This window comes from Oryzias latipes, chromosome 18 (assembly GCF_053564925.1).
Source record: "Oryzias latipes strain Hd-rR chromosome 18, Olatipes_Hd-rR_3.1".
NCBI lineage: Eukaryota > Metazoa > Chordata > Actinopteri > Beloniformes > Adrianichthyidae > Oryzias > Oryzias latipes.
This window is the reverse complement of record NC_136254.1, coordinates 16,305,986-16,332,257: the sequence shown is the minus strand read 5'-3', so window position 1 is coordinate 16,332,257 and position 26,272 is coordinate 16,305,986. Positions and strand designations below refer to the sequence as shown.

Here is a 26,272-nt window from a genome sequence, read left to right as displayed (position 1 = left end):
AACTTTATTAATTTCAATCATGTTTGAAAATCTTTGGTTTTGGACCGGACGGAAAAGGAAAGAGGGGAAGAAGAGAGAGGGACGTTAGAGAGAGGGGGGGGTAGGAGGGTGATAATAGGAGGGGAAGGGGGGTAAGACCATGAAGCAGCATAGAGCAGACAGGTTTACTGGTTGTTTATCGTTACGGTACGGTTCAAATGTAGTACAGAAAGGGCGGGGCCTGTTCACACACACTCAAATATTATCAACACACCTGCTAGCCGCAAAAATGTCCACATGTCAACATGCACACAAAACAGATAGTGTTCACGAACGCATACCTATGCCTTTAAACCAACTAGTGTGAAATCTTTCATTCATTCAATCATGCAAACTATTAGTGCAAAGGTGAGCTAACACCTGTGCTCAAGTGAGTGTTTATATTCTTCTAAAATGGATGGTGGAATGTGAAAAGAAGGAGGAGGAGCGCCCAGCCACCCCCACACCCAGACCCCCGCCGCAGCAGCAGCGGCAGCCGGAATTCCCCCAACGCCACACGGGAACAGGCAGGGAACAACCGCCCCCCGGGCGACCAAGACCGCCACCAGGGCCAGGGCCAGCAGGACCGCCGCGAGGCCCCCAGAGCCAGAGAGCAGGGAGGCGCAGAGGGAAAGAGAGCGCCGCCCCAGCCCAGCCAGGAAAGCAGCCCCCCGCCGCGCCGGAGGAGCCCAACGCAGGGCCCCACCGGAGAGGGACGCCCACAGCCCCAGACGAGCACCCCACCACCACCCAGGAGTTCCGGGCATCCCCCCGCCCCGACCCCAGGTACGAGCCAGGACCCCCCAAGGGAGACCCGCTCCGCACTCCAGGCAGCCACCCACCCGGCCCACGGTTGGTTCAGGTAGGAGCAAGGCAGGGGCCCGCCGCCCCCGCCCAGGAGGGGGGAACCCCGGGGAAAAAAGGGCGGCCCACAAGGGGTGTTATAAATATGGCCCGACCAGGCTCGGCCATGTTGGAAGTTTGGCGGGGCCCAGCGCCCAGGGGCAAGGACCAGGACCCACCCCCCAGGGACACGAACACCCCCGGCTCAGGTGTAATATGAACCCCCCCACCGCGCGGAGAGAGCACCGCCGGGCCCAGGGAGCCGGCACCCAAGGGACACGGCCGCCATCGCCAAGGGGCCCGCACCCCCCACCAGGGAAGGGGTAGGGGACAGATGGACCCAGGTCCCACCTTCCTTGTAAAATGTGTGTGTGTGTATGGGTGTTTGAGAGGGTGTTTGTGTGCATGTGTGTGTGTTTATGTTTGAATGTATATATTGAGGGGGGAGGGGTGTGTGTACTAAAGGGGGTGCAGTTAAAATTGGCGAGTAGGGCACTAAGGGGACATCTCCTGATTACTCACAGTGATGTCCCCTCACCCTCCACACCAAGGGGCCCTAAATGTCTAAGGTGCGGTTAAAATTGGCGGGTAGGGTGCCAGGAGGACATCTGCTGCTTGCTTGCAGTGATGTCCAAGCACCCCCCCTACCAAGGACCCTACATGTCTAAGGTGCAAATAAAACCGAAAGAGGGGGGGCCCACTCCATACGGCAACCATAGGAGGGGGGCCACTCCCAAGTAGCCCCCCCCCAAGGCGCATCGCAGGCTAGACCCCCCACCCCCTCACCCTAATATGAGGTTATATAAGGAAGGGGGTAAGTTGGGGACAGCTGGTAGACTGTCCCCCGGTGGTCAAACAGCCGTCCCCCAGCCCACCCCCAGCAAAGGGGCCAGGGCCACCCAGTCCTGGTCTTCTAGAGTCATGTGTGTCACAGTTGGAGCTGAAAGGAAAGCAAAGATTTGTCCTTGCAGACAGACGTGACTCTGCTCGTCCTGCATGTTCCTGGTGTTGTCCTGCTGTGGCTCAACATCTGTGGCTAAGCAGTCGCCTTTGCTGATGCACAGAATGTGCAGAATTGAACTGCAGGCAATGATTTTCATTGCAAAGGTTGGTTTTACTTCCAGTGCCCCCAGAAATATTGCTCTCCTCCTCATCTTTATCATGCCAAATGCTCTCTTCACAACAGAGCGTGTTCTGGAGTGGTTCTGGTTGTAACTGCCTCAATGGCATTCCTCATGGGTTCCCTGTAGGGTGTCAGCAGCATGATGGGATGTGCAATGCAGGGATACCCACCATCACCCAAAAGGATCCTTCAGGTGGGTTTGTTTGATTTACATAAATTGGGCTTTTACGTAGAACCCGTGAATCATGGATTGATCCTGGATTCTCAACAAAAATATCTATAAATTTGGCATTAGAGTCACATACAGCATGCATTTTAATGGAATAAAAAAGCTTCCTGTTAAAATAACAAGCTGCATTTTCTTTTAGGGCCTTTATTCTTATGTGGCAGCCATCAATGCTCCTTGTGACCCTTTGGAAGGAGAAAGACCAAGCGAGCTGCTAAAATCCAGAGGCGACTTATGGTAGTTCATTCCCACTGGGAAGCTGGGTGACCCTGCTCATCAGCTGGAGGATGCAGTCTGCCGTCCTGTGGACAACATCGCTCACGGTGGACCGTGTCATGTCAAAGACTCTGGCTACCACACTGTAAGATGTGCCACACGCCAGCCAGAAAAGAAACACCAGGACGTCAGTCTCCTGTGACCCCCCAGAGTGTGAGGAACCCGAAGCTGATGCTTCAGGACCATCGACCCAGATGCTCGATGGTCCTGCGGGTCAACCGAAAATCCAGTCTTGTGTCGGACTGACCGTCAGCGTAAAGGGCCAGGACAGACACCTTTGTGTTGGTAAAGCAGTAGAGACGTGGAAGACCCTGGAAAATGCAACATTAATTTTTTCATTGAGGAAATTAAATCACATTTTTTTAATGTTTCTATTTATTTTGATGTCTTACATTTTAGATTATGAAGTATTTATTAATTCTGGAAAATCTCGTGGTTTTTATTTGGCTGGGTTTTTGGATTTTCATTTAAACTTTTAAAAATGAAAGTTTTTGTTTTGTTTTTGTTTAAAACAAGTGATATGGTTTGACTCTGAATAAAAAATTCTAAACTTTGAACTCACAAGTGTTTCATGTAATTGGACTACACAACTCACTTGAAAAAGAATGTTAAACTCTTACCCAGCAGACTGTGTAACCTTGAGCATGATTAGTAACAAAGTTTAAGTTAAAGTTTAAGTTTAACTAAAAAAAAAGCTTTAAGTTTAACTCACAAGTTATTCTGTCTGGTCAGGGCATCCAGAGGAAATCTTCTGAGATGTCTGCTTGTCCTTGCCGTCCTGTGATGCTGCATATCTGCTCGTTTTCAGTTTGATCTCACGAAAAACGGTTGAATTATTGCCAGGAACACGGACAGATTCATTTTCAAAGCCATTTTCAGTAAGGTGTAAGAAAACTACAGAAAAAAATGCCTCCTTGCAAGAGCCCGTAAATCGTTCAGCGGCACAAAAACAAAATAAATATTGGCATGAAAAAATAACTTGGGGGTTTATTTATGAACAAATACATTAAATCAACACCAAAGTGTTTGTAATTTAATTATTTATAAATCAGTCACGTTTTCCATGATCAGAACACAGCAGATTGATAAATAGTCTTTGTAAAATGTTCATATTTATTATGTTTTTACTCTGACAAATAAGTGTCATTCTCCGCGTTAAATAGGAGTAGTTCGCCTCCAGACCAGGTGGTGGCGGTAATGCGCCACTTTGTTTTCGTGTCAAGCGCGTTGTGAACAACACCCAAAAGAAAAAAGTACTGAGCACCGGTGTCTGAATTGCTTTTAAATTCAGAGAACTATATAGAACTATATAGTTCTGCACTATATAGGGTTTTAGTAGTTAGGGATCAGGGCAGGAATTCGGACACAGGTTCATTTCCACTGAAATGCCTTCAGTCGACCAACTTCGTTCCTAACAATAAAGTAAAAAAAAAAACGTTGTTTCTACTGAAATGCCTTCCGTTTCTATTGAAATTTTCACATGTGTATGTGAGAGCATTTTGGATAGTGTGTGTGAGAGCATTTCACATGTGTATGTGAGAGCATTTTCAGTAGTGTGTGTGAGAGCATTTTCAGTAGTGTGTGTGAGAGCATTTCACATGTGTATGTGAGAGATTTCACATGTGTATGTGAATTAATACATTTTCAGTTGTATGTATACAAGCATTTCACTAGTGTGTGTGAGAGATTTCACATGTGTATGTGAATGCTAATTCTGAATAATGTCCTACACGGCACCTCATACAACACTGTGTCTCCTGATGACAGAAGGGTTGATCATTGAGATAGGAATGAAACCAGTTGAGAACAGTTTCTGAGGGGCCAACCTGACTCCTAAGTCTGTCTAATAAAATCTGGTGATCTACTGCATCAAAGGATCATCACTAGGATCCAGCATCATCAGAACAGAAAGTTTCTCCGAGTCAGAATTATCTATCTATTATCTATCATTTAAAATTTTTAAAAGGGGCCGTCTCAGTACTGTGATTTGTCCTAAAACCAGATTGACATTTTTCTAAAATATTTTATTCATTTAGGAAATCATGTAGTTTTATAAAAGCAATTTTCTCAATATATTTACCTAAAAATGGTAAGTTGGATACAGGTCTGTAACTGTCCATAATATTTGGATCCAAGTTACTCTTCTTCAGAAGGGGTCTCTCCACCGCCGTCTTACAGGCAGAGGGGAAGACACCCATCTGAAGATAGCAGTTTAATATGTTTAAAAGCTCTGACTCAAAGAATCCATACAATGTTTTAAAAAGATTAATGGGCATTGGGTCTAAAAGAAGGCAGTTTGTAGTGTTTGCTTGGGAAAAAAACTCCACCAAGCATCTTCTCATCAACCAGGACAAAACTCTCCAGTGTTTCCTCGGGTAAAGACAATGCCACTGACCTACTAGGATTAGTGCAATGTGCTATGGGCGGTCGACCCTCTGATTGGAAGATTACAGTTTCAATTCACGCCCATGTGTCGAAGTGTCCTTGGGCAAGATACGGAACCTCACCTTGCCTCTGGTGGAAGGTTGGCACCAGTGTTCAACAGTGGAGCCGACACCAGTGTGTGAATGTGTGTGTGAATGGGTCTGTGACTGCAAAGCGCTTTGGGAATTCTAGGAAGGTAGAAAGCGTTATTTAGGTATACGCCATTTACCATTAACCAGAATGCCAGACAGACAGCGATCCCGGGTGAAGCTTAGGAGGAGGATCCACCAAAACCCCGGAAAACCCGGAAGGGCGTTGTGTTACTGCCTCACGTAGCAGCTGGTGGCGCTTCACTTGTGGGGTGGAGAACTGAGGGATAGCGGCTTCAGGCAACCGGACCGGCGCTACAGCTTCGAGAAAAAGTGTGCTCTGGCCTTGCTCCCGCGAGGTGTGTCCGGAGGCAGTGGGCCGGTCGAAGAGGGCCCGGAGGCCGCAGTGGAAGTCCCTCCCCAATTCAGAACCCTGATCGTAGCCGATGAGGGGAAGGCAGGAGGCGCCATCAGGACCAGCACCAGCAGTAGGAGATGAGACTGCTGGAGGTCCATGCTGACACAACCCCAGTCCCGCTGGGTCCTGTTGGTTCGTTAGCAAATCAGCAGGGCCCGGATCTTCAGCCACCGGGGCATTGCGGTTGGAGAGCGCCAATTTAGCCGAGCAAGCAGCATCAGGTTTCGGCCCATGGCTCTTCCGGGCCTCCGCCCATGACAGCTTGGGTGTAGAGCTGAGTGCTGGGTCCCTGAGACCAGCATCGGCCTGCTCTTGCTCGAGGTCAGTTGGAAACTGAACCCACTATCCAGGGTTGGGGTTGTCTGGGCACCGGATCTCGTCGGTCAGCTCCAATCCATCTGTAACACCACCACGAAGATTCACAACATTGCTGTCGGAGCCAGTGGAGTGAGCTTCAGCTTCAGCAGGCTTTCCTGGCTTGGTCCTCCATGACTGACTGCTGGAGGTAGGAGGTATAATTCGACTGGGATGCTGTAACTGAGAGTATTTTATCGATCAGTTGTTATTTCTCCTTAAGCTCAGATCTTAGCTTTTGAGTGGTGACTTGAAGTTGGCAGTGATCCGAGTTGCAGTCTCCACAAACGGGAGCTCTAGAATCTCCGTCAGGAGGCGAGTCTGCCATCTTGCCAGCCATCTTCTTGTTTGTTTCATCCTGCATTTTTTTTCTTCAGAACTAAATTAAACCAAAAAGAATGCTGTTCCCATTTCTTTGGAATAGTCTGTAAATAAAATACCCATATAATTTGAAGCTGCTTGTGTCTGACCCATCATTCTACACCTGACTACATAAGGATCCTTTTAGTATTAATAGTAATAGTTGGATTATTAGGCATTTTTTTATGTACTTAAGTATCAACAAATGCGTTTGTGCATTACTTACCATTACTTAGCATAAGCCTACAATGAAATGCATTGGTGATCAGTTAGGTAATGGCTAAACATAGGTCAACTGCTTACTTGTGATTTATATTTAGATACCATATTTGATATTTAATTAATGCACTAACAAACATTGATGTAGGTACATCGTAATTGTCTCAATCATCTGAACGCACAGATTGAGGCTGCACAGGTGAGTTCCTGTTCAAACTTTTCTCCCACTGTGTCCTGGAGCTCGTAAACACACAAACCTATGTTTCAAGGCACCACAATAGTGCAACACATCCTTTCAGAACTGCTACCATATTTAACTCATTCACAGTTTTTTTATGTTTGTGTTCATTTCTTTAAAAAAGTTTTTCTTCATTTATTCACATGGTCCTGAATCAGAACAGGAGGGTTACACTAAATAATAAGCATCTGTCCATGCATCCATCAGCATTTCACACAAGTTGGCTTTGTCACAGCTTACACAGCTTGTAACGCAGTAGTAATTCTAATGCTTCCTACACTGTAAAAACACATAATCTCACCAAGTATTTTCGTCTAATCTTTGTCTTAAATACCTTATTAAGTTTAGAATCAGCTTTATTAATCCTATAGGTAAATTAAGTTATAGTTGAAGCCTAATCCAAGCACAATAGAATAATACAAAATGGACAGGGAAGAAATTCTTACATACATGTTCACACATGGCAGCACACTTGACATGAGACAAAACTATATAACTAACCAGTAACTTTTCAGTTTTATGTAATGACTAGTTTCAAGACAATAAGTCTTTAAAATCTTGTCGAGTCATTTAATCTTGAAAAAAAATCTTGTTTTAGCAATGCATATAATGAAACACCTTTTTACTTTGCATGATATTTTCAAGCAGAAGTTTTATTTGTAATGGTAAGTGGACTTATTTAAAGAAACAGATTTGCTTGACTTAGGGAAACTGGAAAATTTTATTTGACTTACTTGACCAATTTATGTGCAACTTTATTGACAAAGACAAGTCATTTAAGAAAAAAATTAGAATTTTAGTCTTTAATATGATCATGATCTCGAAAAAGGGATAATTGGACCGTCTTCTTGTTTAAAATAGGATACATTTTGGGGGGAAAAAACAAATAAATATACCCACTTTAAAGAGTTAAATAGCTCTTTTTGTTTTTTTTAGCAAAACATGCTTATTGTAAAACTTAATATTTCCAGCTACTGAAGCAATATATATAAATATTAGAGTTTTTAGCCAATTTTAAGATTTATTTTTTCTTTGAAGGGCTGAATGACCCTGTGACAGACTGGCGATCTTCTCAGGGTGTCCCCTGCCTTCACCCATAACTGGCCGCGACAGGCTCCGGCAGCCCCGTGACCCCGAAAGGGACAAACGGAAGAAGATGAATGAATGAATGAATGAATGAATGAATGAATGAATGAATAAATGAATGAATGAATGAATGAATGAATGAATGAATGAATGAATGAATGAATGAATGAATGAATGAATGAATGAATGAATGAAGGGCTGAATGTCACACCTTATTTTGAGAAATCGCACCAAGACAAATTGCATTTTAACCAGTTTCATTGGCAGTTTTTTTTTCACTTCTACCAGGAAAAAAAACATCTTGTATTTTATACTTTTAAACTTGTTTTGAAAAGAAATTGTTTTTCCAGTGTGCTACAACTAAAAAAATTGGACATACTTGGTTTCGCTGATTCTCCTTTTGTCTTTGGGCCTCCTGGCTCCGCCTGCGGCTCCACTCCTTCAGTGCTTCCTGGAGCTGTGGTGTCAGGCAGTCGGAGAAAGGCTTGTCCTGCTCCATGCCTTGAATCAGACAGAGGCTGGCATACACGCTGGTCAGGTAGTACCCACCTGGAGGCAAAACAAAGTGTGTGTGACTCCTTCTGTCCTCTTATGCATTGTCTAAAAGCTCTTGTTCAAATACATCTGACTCCAAATCTGTAGTAGAATATTAACATTGGAACACACTTATTTTTAGAGTTTATACAAAGTTGTGCTTACAAATACTAAAATATACAGAAACATTAAATATAGCCAAAAGTCTGAAGTTTCAAGTCATTTTTAGGGCACTTTATTAATTTCACCCAATCAGCCAATCTCATGGCAGCAGCTTTTATATAGAAGCTGTTAAAAGACTGTCGTTGCATCAGCAACTTTCTATGCTGTGGTCTGCTGGTGTGGAGGAATCAACAAAAGGGACAAAAAGAAGCTGGACAAGCTGGTGAAGAGAACTAGCTCTGTCCTGGGCTGTCCCCTGGACTCAGTGGACTCTGTAGGTGAGAGGAGGATGCTGACCAAGCTGTCCAGCATCCGGAACAACCTCTCCCACCCCCTGTATGCGACGGTGAGGACCATGAGGAGCTCATTCAGCCAGAGACTGCTGCACCCCCAGTGCAAAAGAGAGCGTTACCGGAGGTCCTTCATCCCAACAGCAGTCAGACTATTCAACAACACGGTCTAGGACTGCTGAAACCGCTGCTGTTATTTATTGCCTTATTTAATCCGTTATTTATTACCTGTACTTTTACTTCCACCTTGTATTATTTTTATTCTTACCCATTGCTACTTTGTTTTTTCGTACTTTTCCAACTGCTATTTTTTTGTTTTTGGCTGCTGTGACAACCCAATTTCCCCCCGGGGATCAATAAAGTCCTATCTTATCTTATCTCATCTTAAAATGACTAGGTACAACAAACAAAAAGAATGCATGCAAGTGTTGGAAAAAATTGTTTTGGCGATATATCGCGCTAGTTCATTTGGCCATACTTGTATCGATTCAAAATGCTGTCAGAACGATATTTATTTAATTATTTATGAGTGTCCTTCAGCGTCTGACTCTTGCTTTCGACTTAAACCTCAGACCGCTAGTTGGCAGCACCGCACACTGAGCTTGTTTGAGCAGCTCTACACCGGACAAAACAACTACTTGCAGCTTGTTTTGTTGTTATAAGACATGCACTACTTAGTTTTTACTTAGGATGTGTTACGGTGGGGGATTGGGGAAGCACCCAGGTGCAGAGAGGAGGTGGAGGCAGGAGGTTGCAGGATCACGGGTGTTTAATAACCACAAAGTCCAAAACCAAACAAAATACCACTGCAGCAGGCAGGCAAACTCAAAAAAAAACAACACAAAGAGACAGGAACTCGGAACATAACTAACATGAGACTGTGGATGAGAACAGGGGAACGGAAGACACTACTACTAAGGGAAGACAGGACTTAAATACATACAGGACTGACGAGACACAGGTGGAAACAATGAGGGCAGATGGGGATCAAAATTAAACTTAAAAACACGACACAATACAGGAAACCCTACAAAATAAAACAGGAAGAGAACTCAAAACTTGAAGAAACAAAAGACAACAAGAACACAAAAGTAAAGAAAAAAAAAAACGTGATAGGATGGGTACCGTACTAAAACTATGTGCCATGTTGCTGCCAGTATCATATAAAAACGTGGATTGCGGTGCTTTGTAGTGGGCTCAGATAAGAACAAGTGAAGCACTGCAGCTGCACAGCGGCTAATGCACTTAACATTGGCCAAAATGCTACCAGCAAAGCGGGCCAAAGTTCTGCGGAACCTCACAGCAATAGATTCTAGTTCAGCAACATGATGGATCAGAGTGATATGTACAACACTCTGAAAAAAGGCCAACATCGTGGCGATGACCATTAGATTAGATTAGATTAGATTAAATTAGATTAGTTTAGATAGTAAAGTGACCAGTAAAGTAAAGTTACTAGTAAGGTAAAGTGACCACAATTTTTCAGGATTAGCAGTACAAACATTATAAACGAACAGAATAACATCTGCAAACTGCACAAGGTAAAATTAAATTAGAGAAAATAAATAGATAAGTAAAAGTACACACAAAAACAACCGTTGTAAGAACAAAGAACAACTGAAAAACAACAAGTAAATAAATGATTAAATGAAAAACACCCGTTGGTCCATACTGTGTCACTTCAGCACCGTGTTGTACAGTCTGACGGCTGTGTGGAGGAATGACCTGTGGTAGCGCTCCTTGCACCGTTACTAGTTTACTTCCGCATGTGAGAAAGCGGGGCAGCAGCGGTGCAATGCAGACTGTCTCGTAAAATTAGTATCTTTGCCACATTAAAGCAACTTTCTTTCATACTGTCATGCTGCCTCATCACCACACTTTAAGTTACCATTATAAAAGCTCTATGAATTTGCTTGGGTTAAAGCAACCTATATATTAGATACAGTTGCAGTTCTTAACATTGTGAGTATTAAATAAACTGAATTTTACAATTGTATTACAATGGAAGATGGATTGAAATTCAGGTAGAGATTTTTCTAAGTCATACTTTAAAAAAAAGAAGAAGAAAGAAAATGTGTTCCAGTACAATATCGGGATATGTATCGTATCGCCAGGCTCTTGCTAATACACACCCTTAGTAAATACATGAGAATGTATTAAGCTGCAATTCAAAGCCCACCTTCTCCACAAAGCCAGGAGGGCTCCAGGAGCTCCATCATGTACTCCACTTCTATCAGAATGTGAGGCCTGTTACATTCCACAAGCACATAAGATAAAGATGGCAGGAAGTCTTCCCAGCTCACTTCCTGTCCTGAAACGCAAGATAAGAACATGAAAAGCAGGTCATATATCTTTACGGACTTTATCATTGGTAACAAGATATTACCAAAATTTCAGAATTTTGTTTTTGCTCTCAGATATTCCAAGTAAAAAATTTCGTGTTGAAGGAATTGATAATATATATTTTTTTCTTTTTAAAACCAAATATTAGTCAATCATGCTTTAATTTGGGAGCAAAAATTTGAACCTAATGACATAAGAAAGGACAAACAATGGTTTATTCCAAACAAGCTCTAAAAATCTGATCTGGTTTCAGTTTGTTTTTAAGGATTGCTGTCAAAACATGCAGCAGTCTCACCATGTAAGGAACCCATGGCCTTGTGGACACACTTGCACATTTGCAGCAGCAGCAGCACCTTGTCAATGGGTGAATGTGTCCGCTGCATCAGGATCATTTTGCGTTTCACCCTCTCCACCTCGCGACTGTCTGGGACCCCCATCCGTACTCCAAGTTGCTCTATGGTCGCGTCCCCTTTCAAGTGCACCAGGTTCTGGGTGAGGCGTTTAATGGAACCGTCTTGGTTGTGCAAAGCAATCAATGCCTTTTCAAGCTTGGACCTCAGAGGCCGGAGCACGCTAGAGAACATGGCCCTTTCCAACGCCAAATCTGCAAAGAGTGAGAAACTGCTGAACTGGATTTTTGTTCTTTGGATGTAAATTGGTGGGTTGCACAAGGTCTGTTGGTTAGCACCTCACAGCAAGAATGTCCTGGTTTATGTTTGGGGTTTGCATATTCCTGCTATTGACATGTGAGTATTCCGCACATAATCTAGTTTCCTACTAAACAATATCTAACCCATGATTTTGAGAGTGACTGTGAGCACATAGGGTTACATGTTACGTATGTGGCCATATTTGTTTTTTTTGTTCTGTTTAATCTGTGTTTTGTTTTAATTCTATCAGAGTGGGACTTTGTTGTTTTTTTGGATCTTTGTATGCATGTTTGTCTGATTATTTTTAGGTGTGGTGCATGAAGGCAAGGCTCACATTAGACCCAAACTGATGGAGAGAGCCTTCAAAAGCCCAATATGGACCTCCAGCCTGTGGGAAAGGAGCTTTGCTGCAACCGGTCTCCACTGCAGAGTAAGCAAGTTTAGGCTGACTTACGCTAGAGTTCAGGGTTAAAGTCAGGGTCCTTTAAACTTGCTTTCTGGAGTGTTTTTGCTATTGTTGTCCTGTAAGTAGTTTACCAGATTTCTGTCTGTCACTAAGGTTGCCTCCTGCTAGTTTGATCATTCCACAATCATTACAGAGATACAAAAAACTATAAAAACAAATTAACCAGTAATATGAAAGCATGCAAAAAAAGACTATGATAAAGAAATATTAGAAAAAAATACTAAAAGAATCTGGAGAGCATTGAACAGTCATAAGAAAACTGTCATAAGTCAGAACTCTGTCTCCCCCTTTGGTCACTGGCAGGAACTGTCTCCAGAGTAATGAATGCACTTCATCTCCCAGCAACCCCAGCATGCAGTTTCTGAGTGCTGCACACCCGACTCTCATTTGCCATATCAACTATTTAAGCACTGCACTGACCCTCACTCAGTGTTAAGTATTGTTTGTACCACTCTGCCTTCCTTACTGAGCGATATAGCTGTACCCGATCTTCTATCTTCTGACTCTGTTTGTCTGCCCCAACTCTCGCTTGAATTTTGATGACCCTGTCTCTCCTCGGATGAACTTGTGCCTGTTTTTGAACCCTATCAGCCTGACCCTGATTAAACTTTGTGGACATTTAGCTGAGCTAACAAATCTGCTGCATTTAGAACCAGCCATCTGCCTGTTCTTGTAACAAAAACACAAAGAAAAAAACAAATTATCCAGACTTTTTGGTTGGCAAAAATGAGATGTGCAACAATATTCAGGATATGAATAGGGAGTTTAATGAATATTTTGTAAAAATAGGCCCAAATTTAGCCGACGAAATAAATTGTACAAATAAATCAGAAAAGGAAACTGTTTAACGCTAAAAAGAAGTCCTATCTCAATTTATTTGAAACCCGTGGAAACAAAAGTAATTCTAAAAATTGTCAAACAATTCAAAAACAAAACATCTACAGGCTGTGACGGAATTAATATGATGGTAGTAAAAAAGGTAATTCATTCCATTGTTGACCCGCTAACCTATGTTTGCAGTTTGGTGGTGGTAATTCCATTATTCAAATCAGGGGACAAACATCAACTCCCAAATTAAAGACCAGTGTCTTTGCCAATTTTCAAAAATACTTGAAAAAGTATTCCTCACAAGGCTGGAAAACTTTGTGGAGAAACATAAACAAATGTCAGATGATCAATATGGCTTCAGAAAAAATAGATCAACATCCATGGCGATTACACTATTACCTGAACAGTAAATGGCGAATACTTGTTTAGCCCTTTTCTACCCTTCTCGAAAACCCAAAGCAATTTACAGTCACAGTCCCATTCACACACACATTTACACACTGATGGCAGCGCCTCTGCTGAACACTGGAGCCAAAGTTCCACCAGAGGCAAAGTGGTGTTCAGTGTCAAGGACAATTCGACAAAAGGGGCAGACAAGGCGGGAATCGGACCTCCAGTCAATTTGTAGAAGTTCAATTAGCTTTCATATAAAGAGGATATGAAAATATTTATATAATATTATAAATATATATTATATATAATATTATAAATATTAATATTTGCAGTTTTGAATTGAGAAATTTACTTTTTTTTTCAGATTTTTTTTTTTTTTGGATCAACAGTGACGTGGCTCTCCATTAAGGGGACATTGGCAGAAGTAGCTTCTGCTGTTAGAACCATAGCTCTAACAGTACGAATCCAAAATTAGTTTATTTTCCAAGTGCACTTTGAACCATTAACACTCGGTGGATGTTAATATGACATGATTAGTTGCTTAAAAGTGCAGTGTGCATTTTATATTGTAGTTTTTGAGTCCAAAACAGTCAATCTCATCCCAGATGTTCAAATATGGATTTCAGTTCCCCTTTCCTCCTTTGAACCCCCTTCTGAATATTGGCATTTCACATCAGCAAAACCAGCCTACCAAAATGATTGTTTATACTGTACTGTTCTGGAAGCCATTATTAGTTTCCCCACTTCCCACAGCATCGCTGTTTAAATGTTGATTCTGACTGCTCAGTTTATGTCTCACCCCCAGTGAAAACCAAACAGGTCATCAACTTTTCTGCTTGCATGGAATCCCCTCTGAAGCAATGTTTCTCTGAGACCGAAGGATGTTTGCACTGACCTGTCTTGTCTTCAGTTTATCATTCCTAGAACAGTGCACAACTTAAAACAATAGTTTGAAAATGCTCACAAACCTCAAATAAATGATCCCTATGTCATCAACCTTTTTCTTTTTTGTTTTGCCTTGGGTTCTTTTACATTGCAGAATCAGTTTGATGAGACATCTCTGGTTTCAGCTGAAGCTCATTAACTTCCTCTTCTTTATGAATTCCTGGTTGACACTCTGTGTCTCGTTAGTCATTCATGAAAACTTTTTCTGCCCTCAGAGTCAGTAATCTGCAAGACCAGCTTTTATTGCTAAAAGGAATTAAACAACACAATGAACACATTCCAACCAAGGACTTTAATATGGTACTAACTGAAGCCATGAGGCTTTGTTAAACTAGTTCTATATTTATATATTTAAATATATAAAATATATATTTAAACTAGCACTAATGCTAGTTTGCAGCTGTGAACTAAAGCAGCTTATGGCTAACTTTACATCTATAATGTGCAGACAGTAACTATATTCACATAATGCATGGCTAACGTTCATCAGTCCAGTGATGTTATTGATAAAATGGCAAATTAAGTTTTACTCAACACTGATCCAAATATAGTTACCTTCTAAAAAACTTTCTAGGAAAGCAAAGTTTTGGCAAATTTTCTTTTTGACTGTGTTTGCTCATCACTGATGCAAACTGGCAATGTATTTTTATTGTACATTTTGCACTTTGCATGTGCTATAGGCCTATGAGTAGTTGTAAAGGCCATAGGGAAAGGATCTACTTTCTAAACTCTAGAATTTTTGTTAGTTGCTATTGGAACTAACATGCTTCTGGACAGATTTTCTGTACTATTTGTGAAAAGCTTAAAGGTTTTATTTCCATGGGTCAGAACAGTTTGTAGTTGTAGAAGGAGAACTGAAAAAAGACACAATTTATAGAAAACACGTTTATTGAAACCACATATTTTAAATTACACACATGCTACACAATTTTTTTAGACCTTTATTTGAGAGCCTGGCTGCAGAAAAATGGCACCTGACATCATCAGCCGGAAGCGAAAATTATACAACTCACCCTAACCCTAAATCCAGTTGCAATGTTAAGTAAATGGTACAGATAAAATCTAAGGTCCTGCGGCACGATTTAAGCGTCATGGCTACTGTTGGGAGAAGGTGGGTACACCCTGGGAAATCTGTCGCAGGGCCGATGGAGCTGGAGCTATCTCGATCACTATGCCCCAAGAAGGCAAGCTGGCGGCCAGACAGAAACCAGCTGTGGGATGGGAAGCAAGCCTGCTTGGGCCTCCTTAACTTATGGATATTTTTCTTATTTTCATCAAGACAATGATTAAAAAAATGTCCCCTGCTTTATCACTGTTTTTATTTTTACCCTCTCTGTTTAAACCCAGTCAGAAAGAAAACACAAATGCGGAGAACACGTACCTGACATCTAATGGGACTTTAAATTTAATTTTAATTTCAAATATGTGTGGGCAACTACAGAATCCAGCCTTGGACAAACTTAAATATGTGCGGGCACTGTAGCAATGTGCCATATTCTTTTCTGCCACACTTGAGCTTTTGCACACTGAACGGGGAAAATCAGGGAACTGGCACAATGCACATGTGCTCCTGGGCCGTTGTGACATTACAACAGCTCAATAATTCAAACCGAGCCTGTTTGTGACAGTTGATTGACAGCGATTTAAAAGTAGAAATACTCAGAAATGCAAAAATGAAATGATTTTTTATTAAATTTGTTTTCTTTCATAAGAAAAATGCCCCATATACATGTCAAAAACGTTAAATATATTTAAAACGATATTGGGGAACTTCCGGGTCAGTTTGAGGATTTCCGGTTCCCTTCAATCAAGTCCTCTTTGGATTCTATGAACAAAACACGTGGCCATTGAACTCGGCTTGAGATTTAAACTAGGTCAAAACCAGATCGGAACTCTTCCATCATTTCCCAAAGTGGCGTTAGCTTAGCGGACACTTGTTCCATAAAACTTTTCAGCGTTTCTTGAATAATGTCAATAGTCTTATTGAGGTCTTCGTATTCCTGGGGTTTCTTCGGGGGCATGGTCAGCTCTCTTTTTTGGGGAAAATCAACTTTTTAAGTAATTTGAAGATAGTTGTATTCGCAGAGAAGCACGCCACGCGTCCTGCTGTGTAACCCGGAACCGGAAAATGTTGTAAATTGTAAATTGTAAATTGTAAACGTAAAATGTTTCAATCAAGTCTGAAGGAGTATTCAGTAAGCATACTTCCTATACAGTACATGGTCTGTAGTATACATACTATACTTTTACCTACACTCAAGTGTACTTAACAAAAAAAAAACTTTAGGTGTATTAAAGGTTCTAAACATTGCTTCTCTTAAGCTTTTCAGAGTAAACTATATCCATATATATGATAATATATTACCTTTGGCACACAAAACAAAGATTTTATTAAATGAAATAGTAGTTATTTTCATAAGTTCATTTTCCTACCCGGACGTAAGAAGACTGGATGTCTGAGGTACCGCCTTTTGCTCCTTGTGGGTGCCGTCCATTTCATGACGTCAACCTAGAGTTGGCCTCAGCAGCGTGTCTGCGTTTCACCCACAAAAATAAACAACATTCTAACTTTTGTAAAGAGGGATGTGCATATTGTGCTTATAAAATGAAAGCGGAGAAACTGTGTCTGTGTGTTAACCTTAGCAGACATGTGGGGTAAAAGGAATATTTTGCTTGATAAAGCAAATTCTGTTAGCTAGCTAAGCTGATCCCACTGATGTCATCCCCATTTATTATCCTAGACACGGTAATGATAATCTATGCAAACAACTCATGAAAAGATGACAAACAAATTCGTTTTTTTTAGCAATCACTGCATATGAAAAAAAACTAGGGTTTCTCCTTTTTCAGCCTGACAGCAGCAATCAAACACACATTTATCTTCATCCACAGATGATGGGTACCATGACATGTAGAAACACTCAGCGAGGTAATATTCTGCAGAAAGTGGGCAGCCCTGACTCAACATTTTCCACTCATCATCAATATCCTCCTCTCCCTCCTTCATGATTTCCTCCTGTACAATCCCCCACATACCTTCCCATCTATATTACTATAAAACTCATACCTGTGCGATCAATTACTCTCGTCTCCACTCCTCCCTCCCGTCTTTCACTGTAAATCTGCTCTTGAGAGTAACTGATTACAAGTAATCTGATTACAACATCTCTGACAACTTTTCTAAGTGTATTTTGTTGTTATTACTCATGTTTTGTAACTGATTACTTTCTCTAAGTAATCTACCTATGTGTATTTCTACCTCCCACCCTCCCGTGAATCGTGCTGCTTTTCAAGTGAGCGTGGGACTGTGATATCTTTTTATGATAAATGAGGGGGAGAAAAAAAATGCAAATGCCTCCCGCCGACGCAAAGAGAGATAAATCAGAATAACAGAGGAGGAAGGAAGGAAAGGAGGAGTGGATGACCGCTCTCTCCCTGAAGCCTCTGCACAACTAAGCAACAATCATCTGTCACTGCACATGTACACACACCTGCAAACTCACATGCAGCATCACGCAAAGCAGTCCAAAACAGAAAACACCTACACACAGGACCGTGTTGGAGGATCTAAGTACAACCCAGGCAAAGTAACACCCTTCAATGTCTTTGCAATGATGAGAATCCGTTTAAATGCAATAGATGTGAATGCCAGAGCACCTAGAAGGGCTTTCCTGATGCTGTTTACCAAATTTTATAGACAACATGAATATTCCCTTGCACCCACCACCACCACACGAAAACTATGTTCACTTGAGTCTGCCTTTCACTGGAGCTTAGGAAACCCAATATTTATGAGAAAAGATTGTCAAATTCCACAAGTCTGCATCCTCCCTTAGTTTTCCTGTCTTTTGCAATTCACACATGGTTTTCTTGATGCTTCAGTCACATGGGCAGCAGTTTAGCTCAGGCGGTAGAGCAGGTCGTCCAACAACCAAAAGGTTAGTGGATCGCTCCCCACTCTCCCCAGCCAGCTGTCGACCCCCAAGCGCAGCTAGTCTGCAGCTCACCGCTCCCCCCAGGGGGATGGGTCAATGATGCGGAGAAGAATTTCCCCATTGTGGGATAAATAAAGTATCAATTATTTTTTTAGCGGCTGCCAATGTGGAAGGCTGCCACGCAGGAATCCAGGGCTTGATTCCCAGAGGGGAATGAACAATGGTAATGGGGCAATTACAACATCAATGTTAGCTGTGACATACAAGTGACACTGTCATGGGGTGCCTTTTACACAACTCTGTCACCTGGACCACTGTGGTATTACCATAGTTATTCCTCAGTTTAACACAACAGCAAAACAGTAGAAAGACATGAGTGATTTCACAGTTTATTTTAACCTGTTTGATGAATGTGATAATTATCAAGACTAGGATGCAGCAGAAGAGAAAGAGAGAAGATAATACAAGAAGATGAGATAGATGATGAGACACAAGGTGACACAGGAGGAATTGAAACATTTAGACTTTGGACTTTGATTCTTTGAAACAAACTTTTGCTTCATGATATGGACAAAAACAAGTGATAAGAGGTGAACTTTCCCTTGGAATTAACTTTTTATCACGTAACATGATCTTTAGAATACAGTACACCACTTTCCTCGGCTTCAGTAGAGTGAGGTCGGAGGAGTCTCCACAGCCGTTACCATGACAACACATCGCACCGCATATCAAATAGTCCGCTTTTGTTGAAAAATGATTTACAACAAACTATTACAAGATTAAAAGTACTGACATTTGACTTCATATATATTTCTTTTGTAAGTGACCATGATATTATACAGGATGATGCCCTTCGAGGGGTGCATTATCAGAAAAATTATAGACTTCGTAGACACAACCAGTCTCTGGTTTGCGTTGGATGGTTCAGGCTTCTGCATAGTCCATTATTGGGCATAATCTACGGTGGACCAGAAGGGTCACAACACAACACTTTAGATTTCGCAACACAACACAATAACTCACAACACAAAACAATAACTCACAACACAATAACTCACAACACAATAACTCACAACACAACACAATAACTCACAACATGAAACAATAACTCACAACACGAAACAATAACTCAAAACAGAAGTATACATGCAACGATTGTGCTTTTATTCTGAAATTTCCACAGGCCTAAAACATCGGTAATCACGTTTCCAATCAGGGTTCATAAGATCGTTCAAAGACTCTACCGGCAACTGCAGCTTCTCTCCTGCTCCGTCTGAGAGCTGTCTGTGTGTCAGCCGCTTCCGCATGTTTCTGTGTCTATAAGATCCACTTTGAAGGCTCACTGTCCCTCAATAACCCAAGAGGGGAAAATAAAAACATAAATAAAAGTAGGGGACTCTTTTTATTATTATTATTGTCGCTTTGAAAATATTAAAAATATCAGTTTGGTAAAGTTTGAAAGACATTCACAAATTCTGACTTGGGGTTCAATAACTAAACGTTCAAATCCGATTACAAGTATCTCAAACCTTTTGTATTAACACAGAGAGTGAACTACAAATGCATTTCTTAAGAGAAAAGATTGCTTTTTCTGCGTTTTAATGAGAATTCTTCTCCTCCAGCTGTAAATGCAGACACGTAGCGAGACAGTTTCCAAGAGACCATCAACAAAGCAAACTCAGCAAACTCTGTAAAAATTAATAATCTCTCAAAAACAAATAAATGTCCAAGTGTTGTAGCATGCGCCAACATGCAGTGTAGCTGAGTCAAAAAAAACATTATCTGTGTCCGAATTCCCACCCTGACCCCTAAATACTAAAAACTATATAGTATGGGACTGTGTAGTGCCCTGGATTTTAAAAGCAATTCGGACACCATCTTACTATTTTTTTATAAACGAATATGACGTCATCGATTTCACAAAGTAAAAATCTTATTGATATTAGCGTTTTGGAACGATTATTTATGAATCCACTGTGATCTGAAGTTAAAAAAGTCTATGGTTTATTAAAAAATACATTTGAATACATTTTCTTTGCAAAAATTGTTCAAACGTAATGCAATGTACTCTATATTTGCCAATCTAGTGAGCATCGATGGACACTGGTTTTTCGCAGAGACTTCTGGAAAATTTCTAGGGCATTTGATTTTGAAATTGTATTTGTACAACACAAATAAATCTAAGTGAACATTCTCAAAACCTTCTCCACTTGGTTATTTATAAGGCTTTTTAAATGCCAGTTTTACCGCTGTTATAAGACCAAGTCTCGCGCTGACCAAGACCAAGTCTCGCGCTACACTAAAATGTGCTCTCTGTTAATAACGTTAACGTTAATTAAGAGTGAGCCCGGTTTGAGAAGGTTGCGTCAGGAAGGGCATCCGGCGTAAAACATTGCCAAATTTACCATGCGACTCGTTCGCTGTGGCGACCCCTGATGGGAGAAGCCGAAAGTGGAAGAAGAAGAAGAAGAGTGAGCTTTTCCCCCATTCCGCCCAGAATGGATTTGATCATGTGGAGGAGACAGGCCCAAGTGTTTCATTAAGAGGTGAACATGAAATGGGATTTGTAGCACTTTAAAAAAGACTGTTGTGACTGTTGGCAATTTGTGACAGACTTGGAGAGTTAACATCTAGTACAAAAATTAAGATTACTTATTTGTCGAGTTCATTAGCAGTTTATAAGGTAATATTTTAATTAGCACTTTATTAAAATGTCCTTTACAGTTTATTAAATTTAAAACTTTGAAACTTTTATTTTAAGTGTGCTTGTTTCATTACCACAAAACCTTATTCATCAAAATGCCTTGTAAATATTTTTGGAATTCTAATTTGTGTTAAGCATGACGACCCTAGTTTACCTGTTCAGTGTGAAAATAAATGTCTTTGAGATGATCACATTGTATCATATATTTTCCCCACAAAGTCTTACTTTGATGATGAATTTGAATGGGCCTTGAATCACTTTTTACTGGGAAAAATGGGCCCTGGTGTCAAAAAGGTTAAGAACCTCTGGTTAAGTGTCCTTTGCTACCTGTCCTCTGCAGCATGTCCGTAGAAACAAAAATGTGCATGAACATTTTACCATTGCAGGCTCACCAGGTGGTCTACGATTTCACTTGGGCCACCTGCATGCCCTGTACACATTTTCTAATTTTTTCGCCCAAACAGCCTGTATCCACCCGTAAGGACAGATGTGACTAAGGCATTGCACGATTAATAAATCATCTATTCATATAAGAACTTAATAAAGTGGAGTTTTGCTAAACAGGTAATATATTTGTGACAAAAAATGTAAAAAAGTGCAGGTTGCTGGTTTTTTTTTTACCTTTCTCATTCTCTGGCACCAAGGTTTCAATGGGAGGCTCCAGCTCTCCACTGTCCAGCAGGCAGCACTTTGCGTGTGACAGAAAGAGACGCAGACCCTGAAGAAGCTGCACGGCTGTGACACATGGAGACGAAGAAGCGGAGGTCACCGATTTCAGCACTTCCTTCTGCTCTAAAATGAAATCCTGGACCATACTTCCAAACACTGAGCGCATGTCTCTGGACAGCTCCTCCACCAGACGAGACACCCTCTTGTCTGGGGCAAAGAAACATACAAAGGCCTCACTCATACGGTGCAGGCCACCACGGCCTCGAGAGCGGACAAGAGGTGGACGCTGGTAGCTATATGCTTGAGTTTGGACCGTGCTTTCTGGATCCGAGTCGGAGTCATTATCCTCCTCTATACTGCTGAAAGAGCTGCTGCTGTCAAGTTCAGCCAGTGATGGAACTGGACGATTCTCTAAAGCTTGAACTGCCACTTCGATACCTGGCTCATGCTGGGATTTTGACGCCTCTTGAGTGTTGCCAGATGTCTAAATCAAAAGAAAATACTTTATTTACCAGATAAAATTAACACACATACGTTAAATGCACATTTTATAATGTAAAAAGGAAACTACTTGTGGCACATAGACAGACATCACGTCCTCTTCCTCTGCAGACCCAGGTGACACAGCAGGGGTTCTTCTCAAGACCCCAGCACCTGCATGAACTCTCCTTTGTGAGTTAGTGCTGGCCTTGTGCTGTCCCTCAGATCCTTCCGGTTGCTCCACAGACAGCGAAGGTGAGTAGGAGCCGACTCCTTCAAGAGACAAATTCATGGAGGACTCAGAGAGCCGGAGCCTCATACTGCGCTTAAAGCGATGCCGTTTATTGGAGGCACTGTGGTTTGTGGGTTGTGGCTGCTGTACAAAGCAAAAAAAAAGGGATTTTTTTCTATTCGGAGAATAGAAGTTGAACATTCTAATAGATTTTAAGAACATTTTCCAAAAAGTCTTAAAGGCTAAAGTCATGAATGAATGACTGATAGATTTATCTATATTTTATTCTAATGCACCATTAAACAAGCATTTAAATCAATATCAAATTCCAAATTCAGATCTATCTAACTGATTCAGAGAAAGCTGCTAACCTCAAAATCTCCTTACCGAGATAACCTCCAGCTGAAGAAAGAGTGGATTGATGAAGCAAACTTTGCCTTGAGTGCCTTGATTCCACAGAGAACACTGCTCTAGAATCCTCCCCATTTGAGCTTGACTCCCGCTGTTTATTGCAGTTGGTCCTGCCGGCCCGTTCTGAATATCTGAAGCATTTGGCGAACTCCAGAAGTCTGAAATCCAGAAGGAAAGAGGCAGTACCCTTTACCAATACTTCCAGTGCTTCAGCAGTGGGATTTACAGCTTTCTTGAAGAATTAATTTTATAATCCAGCAATATCTGCACTCATGACACTCTACAAGCTAAATTTAAAGTATAGTTTGTCCCAACTGAGGCTAAAGTCGGTTTCAAATCCTGTTTTTTGGTCATCTGTTCTAATCTCGGCAGAGAAGCAGGGTTGGGTCTGGTTAGTCCTTGTGGAGAACACTGTATGGAACCAACAGGTGTTGTAAGTTACTGAAACCACATGGGGGCACTCTTCTGTGTTTCCATGTGCCAGTCCAAGTAAATGCGTGTCTCACTGTGGTATAGAAGCATATGTGTCTCATATTTCAAAAATAAAACTCAATACCGGAAACGCTTTTTTATTTTGACAACAAAGCTGCATCCGTTGACTAAAAAATAAAAGGAAAAATCAATCAGCCAAATGGCTTTTTCTTTTTCTTCGTCAACATCGCTCATAGTGTCACTTATTAAAAAATATACAGAAAATAGTATTTGACATTTCATTTTTAAAAAGTTCTCTCGTAAGTGTGTAGCAAAATTCAATTCAAATTAAAGCCGCAAGCGCCGTTGTATGGCCTGCCGGCGCTACCCGCCCCCGCCACCCGCCTCTACGCACCACTTACACTAAGGCTGCCCACCTCTATGCTGTACCGCCGCCCTCACCGCCCACCTTTGATCAAGTCTAGTCGTAGCTGCATATGATAATTATGCTAACTATGCTAGTTATGCTAATGTTGCTAAAAGTGCTAGCATTGCGATCGGAGATTTTTTGCTAAACACGCCCACATTCCTTATATGTCCATATCCAGTGTTTTTCCAATATGTTCAGTTACAGCCATGGATGCATGCATTTAATTTTCACAGTATTCCATTGACAAAGAGTTATAACAGTATGCCACATTTGCACATTAAACTCGAAAATCGCCAATTCTCAGAGTTTGCCACAAAATGGCCGCCAAGCTGTAGGTCATGTGGCCATCCCATAATGGTTTTTAAAACTTCTTTGGGATATCCCAGACACATGTTTTTGTTTTGTAACTGTATTTTAAAATATTTTTTTTGGCTCCATTTGAGATTTTGGCTGGATTCAATTTATCCTAGGTGTCTGCTTATTTTAGTGACTTTTCAAGCATGTGGTGGGGGGCAAATAGGGGGCTTTAAGGCTTCCTTGAGAGTATTGTTTCAGTGCAACACTCCTCAACCAGGGTAGCTTAAGAATAGAAGTGAGTTCAGTCAGCAGGTTGGCATAAAGCTGCTCACATTTTGAGCCAAGATGAGCCTAGCTGTAACATGTTAGCACTTAAGGTCTAAACCAGAGCCGTTCAACCCTGTTCTTGAACATCTACCACCCTACTTGTTTTGCATTTCTCTCTGCACTGCTATTGATAGCTGACTCAGCTTTCTTCTTGTTTTGATTCGAACATATTTGATCCAGATATTTAGCAGCGGGAAAAAAAAAATCAGGGTTGTACATCCAGACCAGTGTTTTTCAACCTTTTTTGAGCCAAGTTACACTTTTTGCTTGACAAAAACCCCACAGCACACCATCAACCAAAAATGTTGAGTCTGTAGTCTGTATTGATTTACAGTCCCCCCACCATCTCACGTGTGTTTTTGTAATAATCGAGGCAGCTGTAACTGTTTCTCCTCAAAGTTGCGATTGTTCTTTATAATAATTTTTAATTAAATTATTTGAAAGTTTGCCAAGGAAGTTGCTTTTCCCTAAAGTTAATTAAAATGCAGTACTATGTAACTTCACAATTTTTTTTTGTGTTGTTAAATTTAAACTTATCAACATTATATTTTTAAGTTTTATTTTAAAATCTGGAATCTCTGACTGTTAATGATTCCTTTTTTCAAACTTGAAAGAACACTAAACTGTGTTCCTGCTTTTATCAAGAATATTTACAAACTGTTAGAACAGACGTTTTGTTGTGCTTCATAACTGTTAACAGCAACGCAGTAAGACGCCGTCACATTAACCCCAATGCATCATGGGAGTTGTAGTGAAAGCAGAGGTTCTGATGCCGGACAAACTCATCTCTCTGAGCTTCATTATTTTGTTACTTTTTTTCCACGGTCTGACACCCAATCCCGCTGGTAACTAGGGCTCAAGGATGATCCGTTATCCATACGTATCACTAGCCCCGGTTTCAGGTTATCAGCAGTAGATAAGACAGGATTTATGGAAAACAAGCAGGAGGCCAGCCCTCGAGACCTGGTGTTTGACACCCTTGATCTAGTTGACTAGGGCTGAGCAGTTCTGGTCTAGGCACACTCCTTGCAGTTGCAGTAGAAATCACATCTACTAGTCATCCACTATAACATCTTCGAGAAGCAAAGCAGCTCTGAACACTGAACATTCTGGAAAACGTATTAAATTAAGATATATTTGCTCTGGGGCACAATTAAATGTTTCATTCAAGGCCAGATATGGGCATGTGTGTATGTGTGTGTGTGTGTGTGGGGGGGGGTGCCCCTCCAAATTCCATGCTAAGGAGTTGATTCCATCAGATCCTCAGATTTAGTGGCTTCAATTTTCTCTCTCTCTCTCTCAAAGGCTTCCTGTCTGTTCCATCCAATTTCTATGAATTTCTATAAAGTTCAATAACCAAAACTTATTAACTCAGGAGTATTCTGTGAGGCCTGATAGGAGTGGATAATAATAAAAATGATGACTAACCTTGTCCCATGTGTGAGATGGCTTCCAGCTGCCTGTGTGTGGTGGCTTTAGCAATGGCATCTGGTAGCTGCAGAGGAAAGGGTAACGTGTCCCTGCAGATGAGGGGGAAAAGAAAATGTGTTTATGTGGGACCAACAGGTGATGAAACCATATATGTGACTTTAGCAGTTTACTATACAAACAGGCATCTAAGGACTTCTTCTGTCCTCGTGCCTTCATGTATCTGATTTAAATCAGTGTTATATATTACCTGCTGATGCAGTAGAAGGCCACCAGGCGACACAAGTCAGGGAAGCTGAGAGCTGAGCTCTCCAAAGCAAATGCTTGGGACAGAAAAGACAATGACTGACAGCAGTGAAGGCAGTGGGCATCCTCATTTTGCAACAACTGCCAAAAGTAATACAGAAGACTCATCGTCTCTGCTACACACTTTTTTTCTGTTAACAACAACGCAGAGCACCAAAATGTTGAATTTGGAAAGTCTTTAGATTGACCTGGACCTCTGCTTATCAGTGGCTCCTTCATGTAGGGAGCAAACAAAAAGAATAGAATTTCATCCAGATTTACTCTAATAAAGGCAGAGTCTAAGGTTTGATTGATGGAACGCGTCAATAATAAATGCCCTCCAGGTTTAGAGGATGCATTTCCTACTTCATTGGTTTC

The 26,272-nt window shown here is 41.3% G+C and overlaps 1 protein-coding gene and 1 long non-coding RNA gene across 3 annotated transcripts in view; one reads left to right on the top strand and one right to left on the bottom strand.

Annotated features, from left to right (window-relative positions):
• rin1b (Ras and Rab interactor 1b) overlaps nucleotides 1-26,272 on the bottom strand; it is a 79,993-nt gene that overhangs the window by 7,630 nt on the left and 46,091 nt on the right. The window contains exons 4-11 of one of the 2 annotated variants that reach the window (XM_020711715.3): nucleotides 25,860-25,932; nucleotides 25,610-25,701; nucleotides 22,693-22,874; nucleotides 22,165-22,449; nucleotides 21,546-22,077; nucleotides 11,299-11,607; nucleotides 10,840-10,971; nucleotides 8,054-8,223 (exon numbers count right to left, since the gene is read on the bottom strand). In XM_020711715.3, the coding sequence (XP_020567374.1) occupies nucleotides 8,054-8,223; nucleotides 10,840-10,971; nucleotides 11,299-11,607; nucleotides 21,546-22,077; nucleotides 22,165-22,449; nucleotides 22,693-22,874; nucleotides 25,610-25,701; nucleotides 25,860-25,932 (1,775 nt within the window). The remainder of the gene's footprint in view (nucleotides 1-8,053; nucleotides 8,224-10,839; nucleotides 10,972-11,298; nucleotides 11,608-21,545; nucleotides 22,078-22,164; nucleotides 22,450-22,692; nucleotides 22,875-25,609; nucleotides 25,702-25,859; nucleotides 25,933-26,272) is intronic. The other variant, XM_020711716.3, reaches the window with a different exon arrangement.
• On the top strand, nucleotides 1,779-2,501 carry LOC144987037 (uncharacterized). Its single transcript, XR_013650892.1, has 3 exons — nucleotides 1,779-1,968; nucleotides 2,048-2,177; nucleotides 2,353-2,501. It is a non-coding gene; the product is annotated as an uncharacterized LOC144987037 (long non-coding RNA).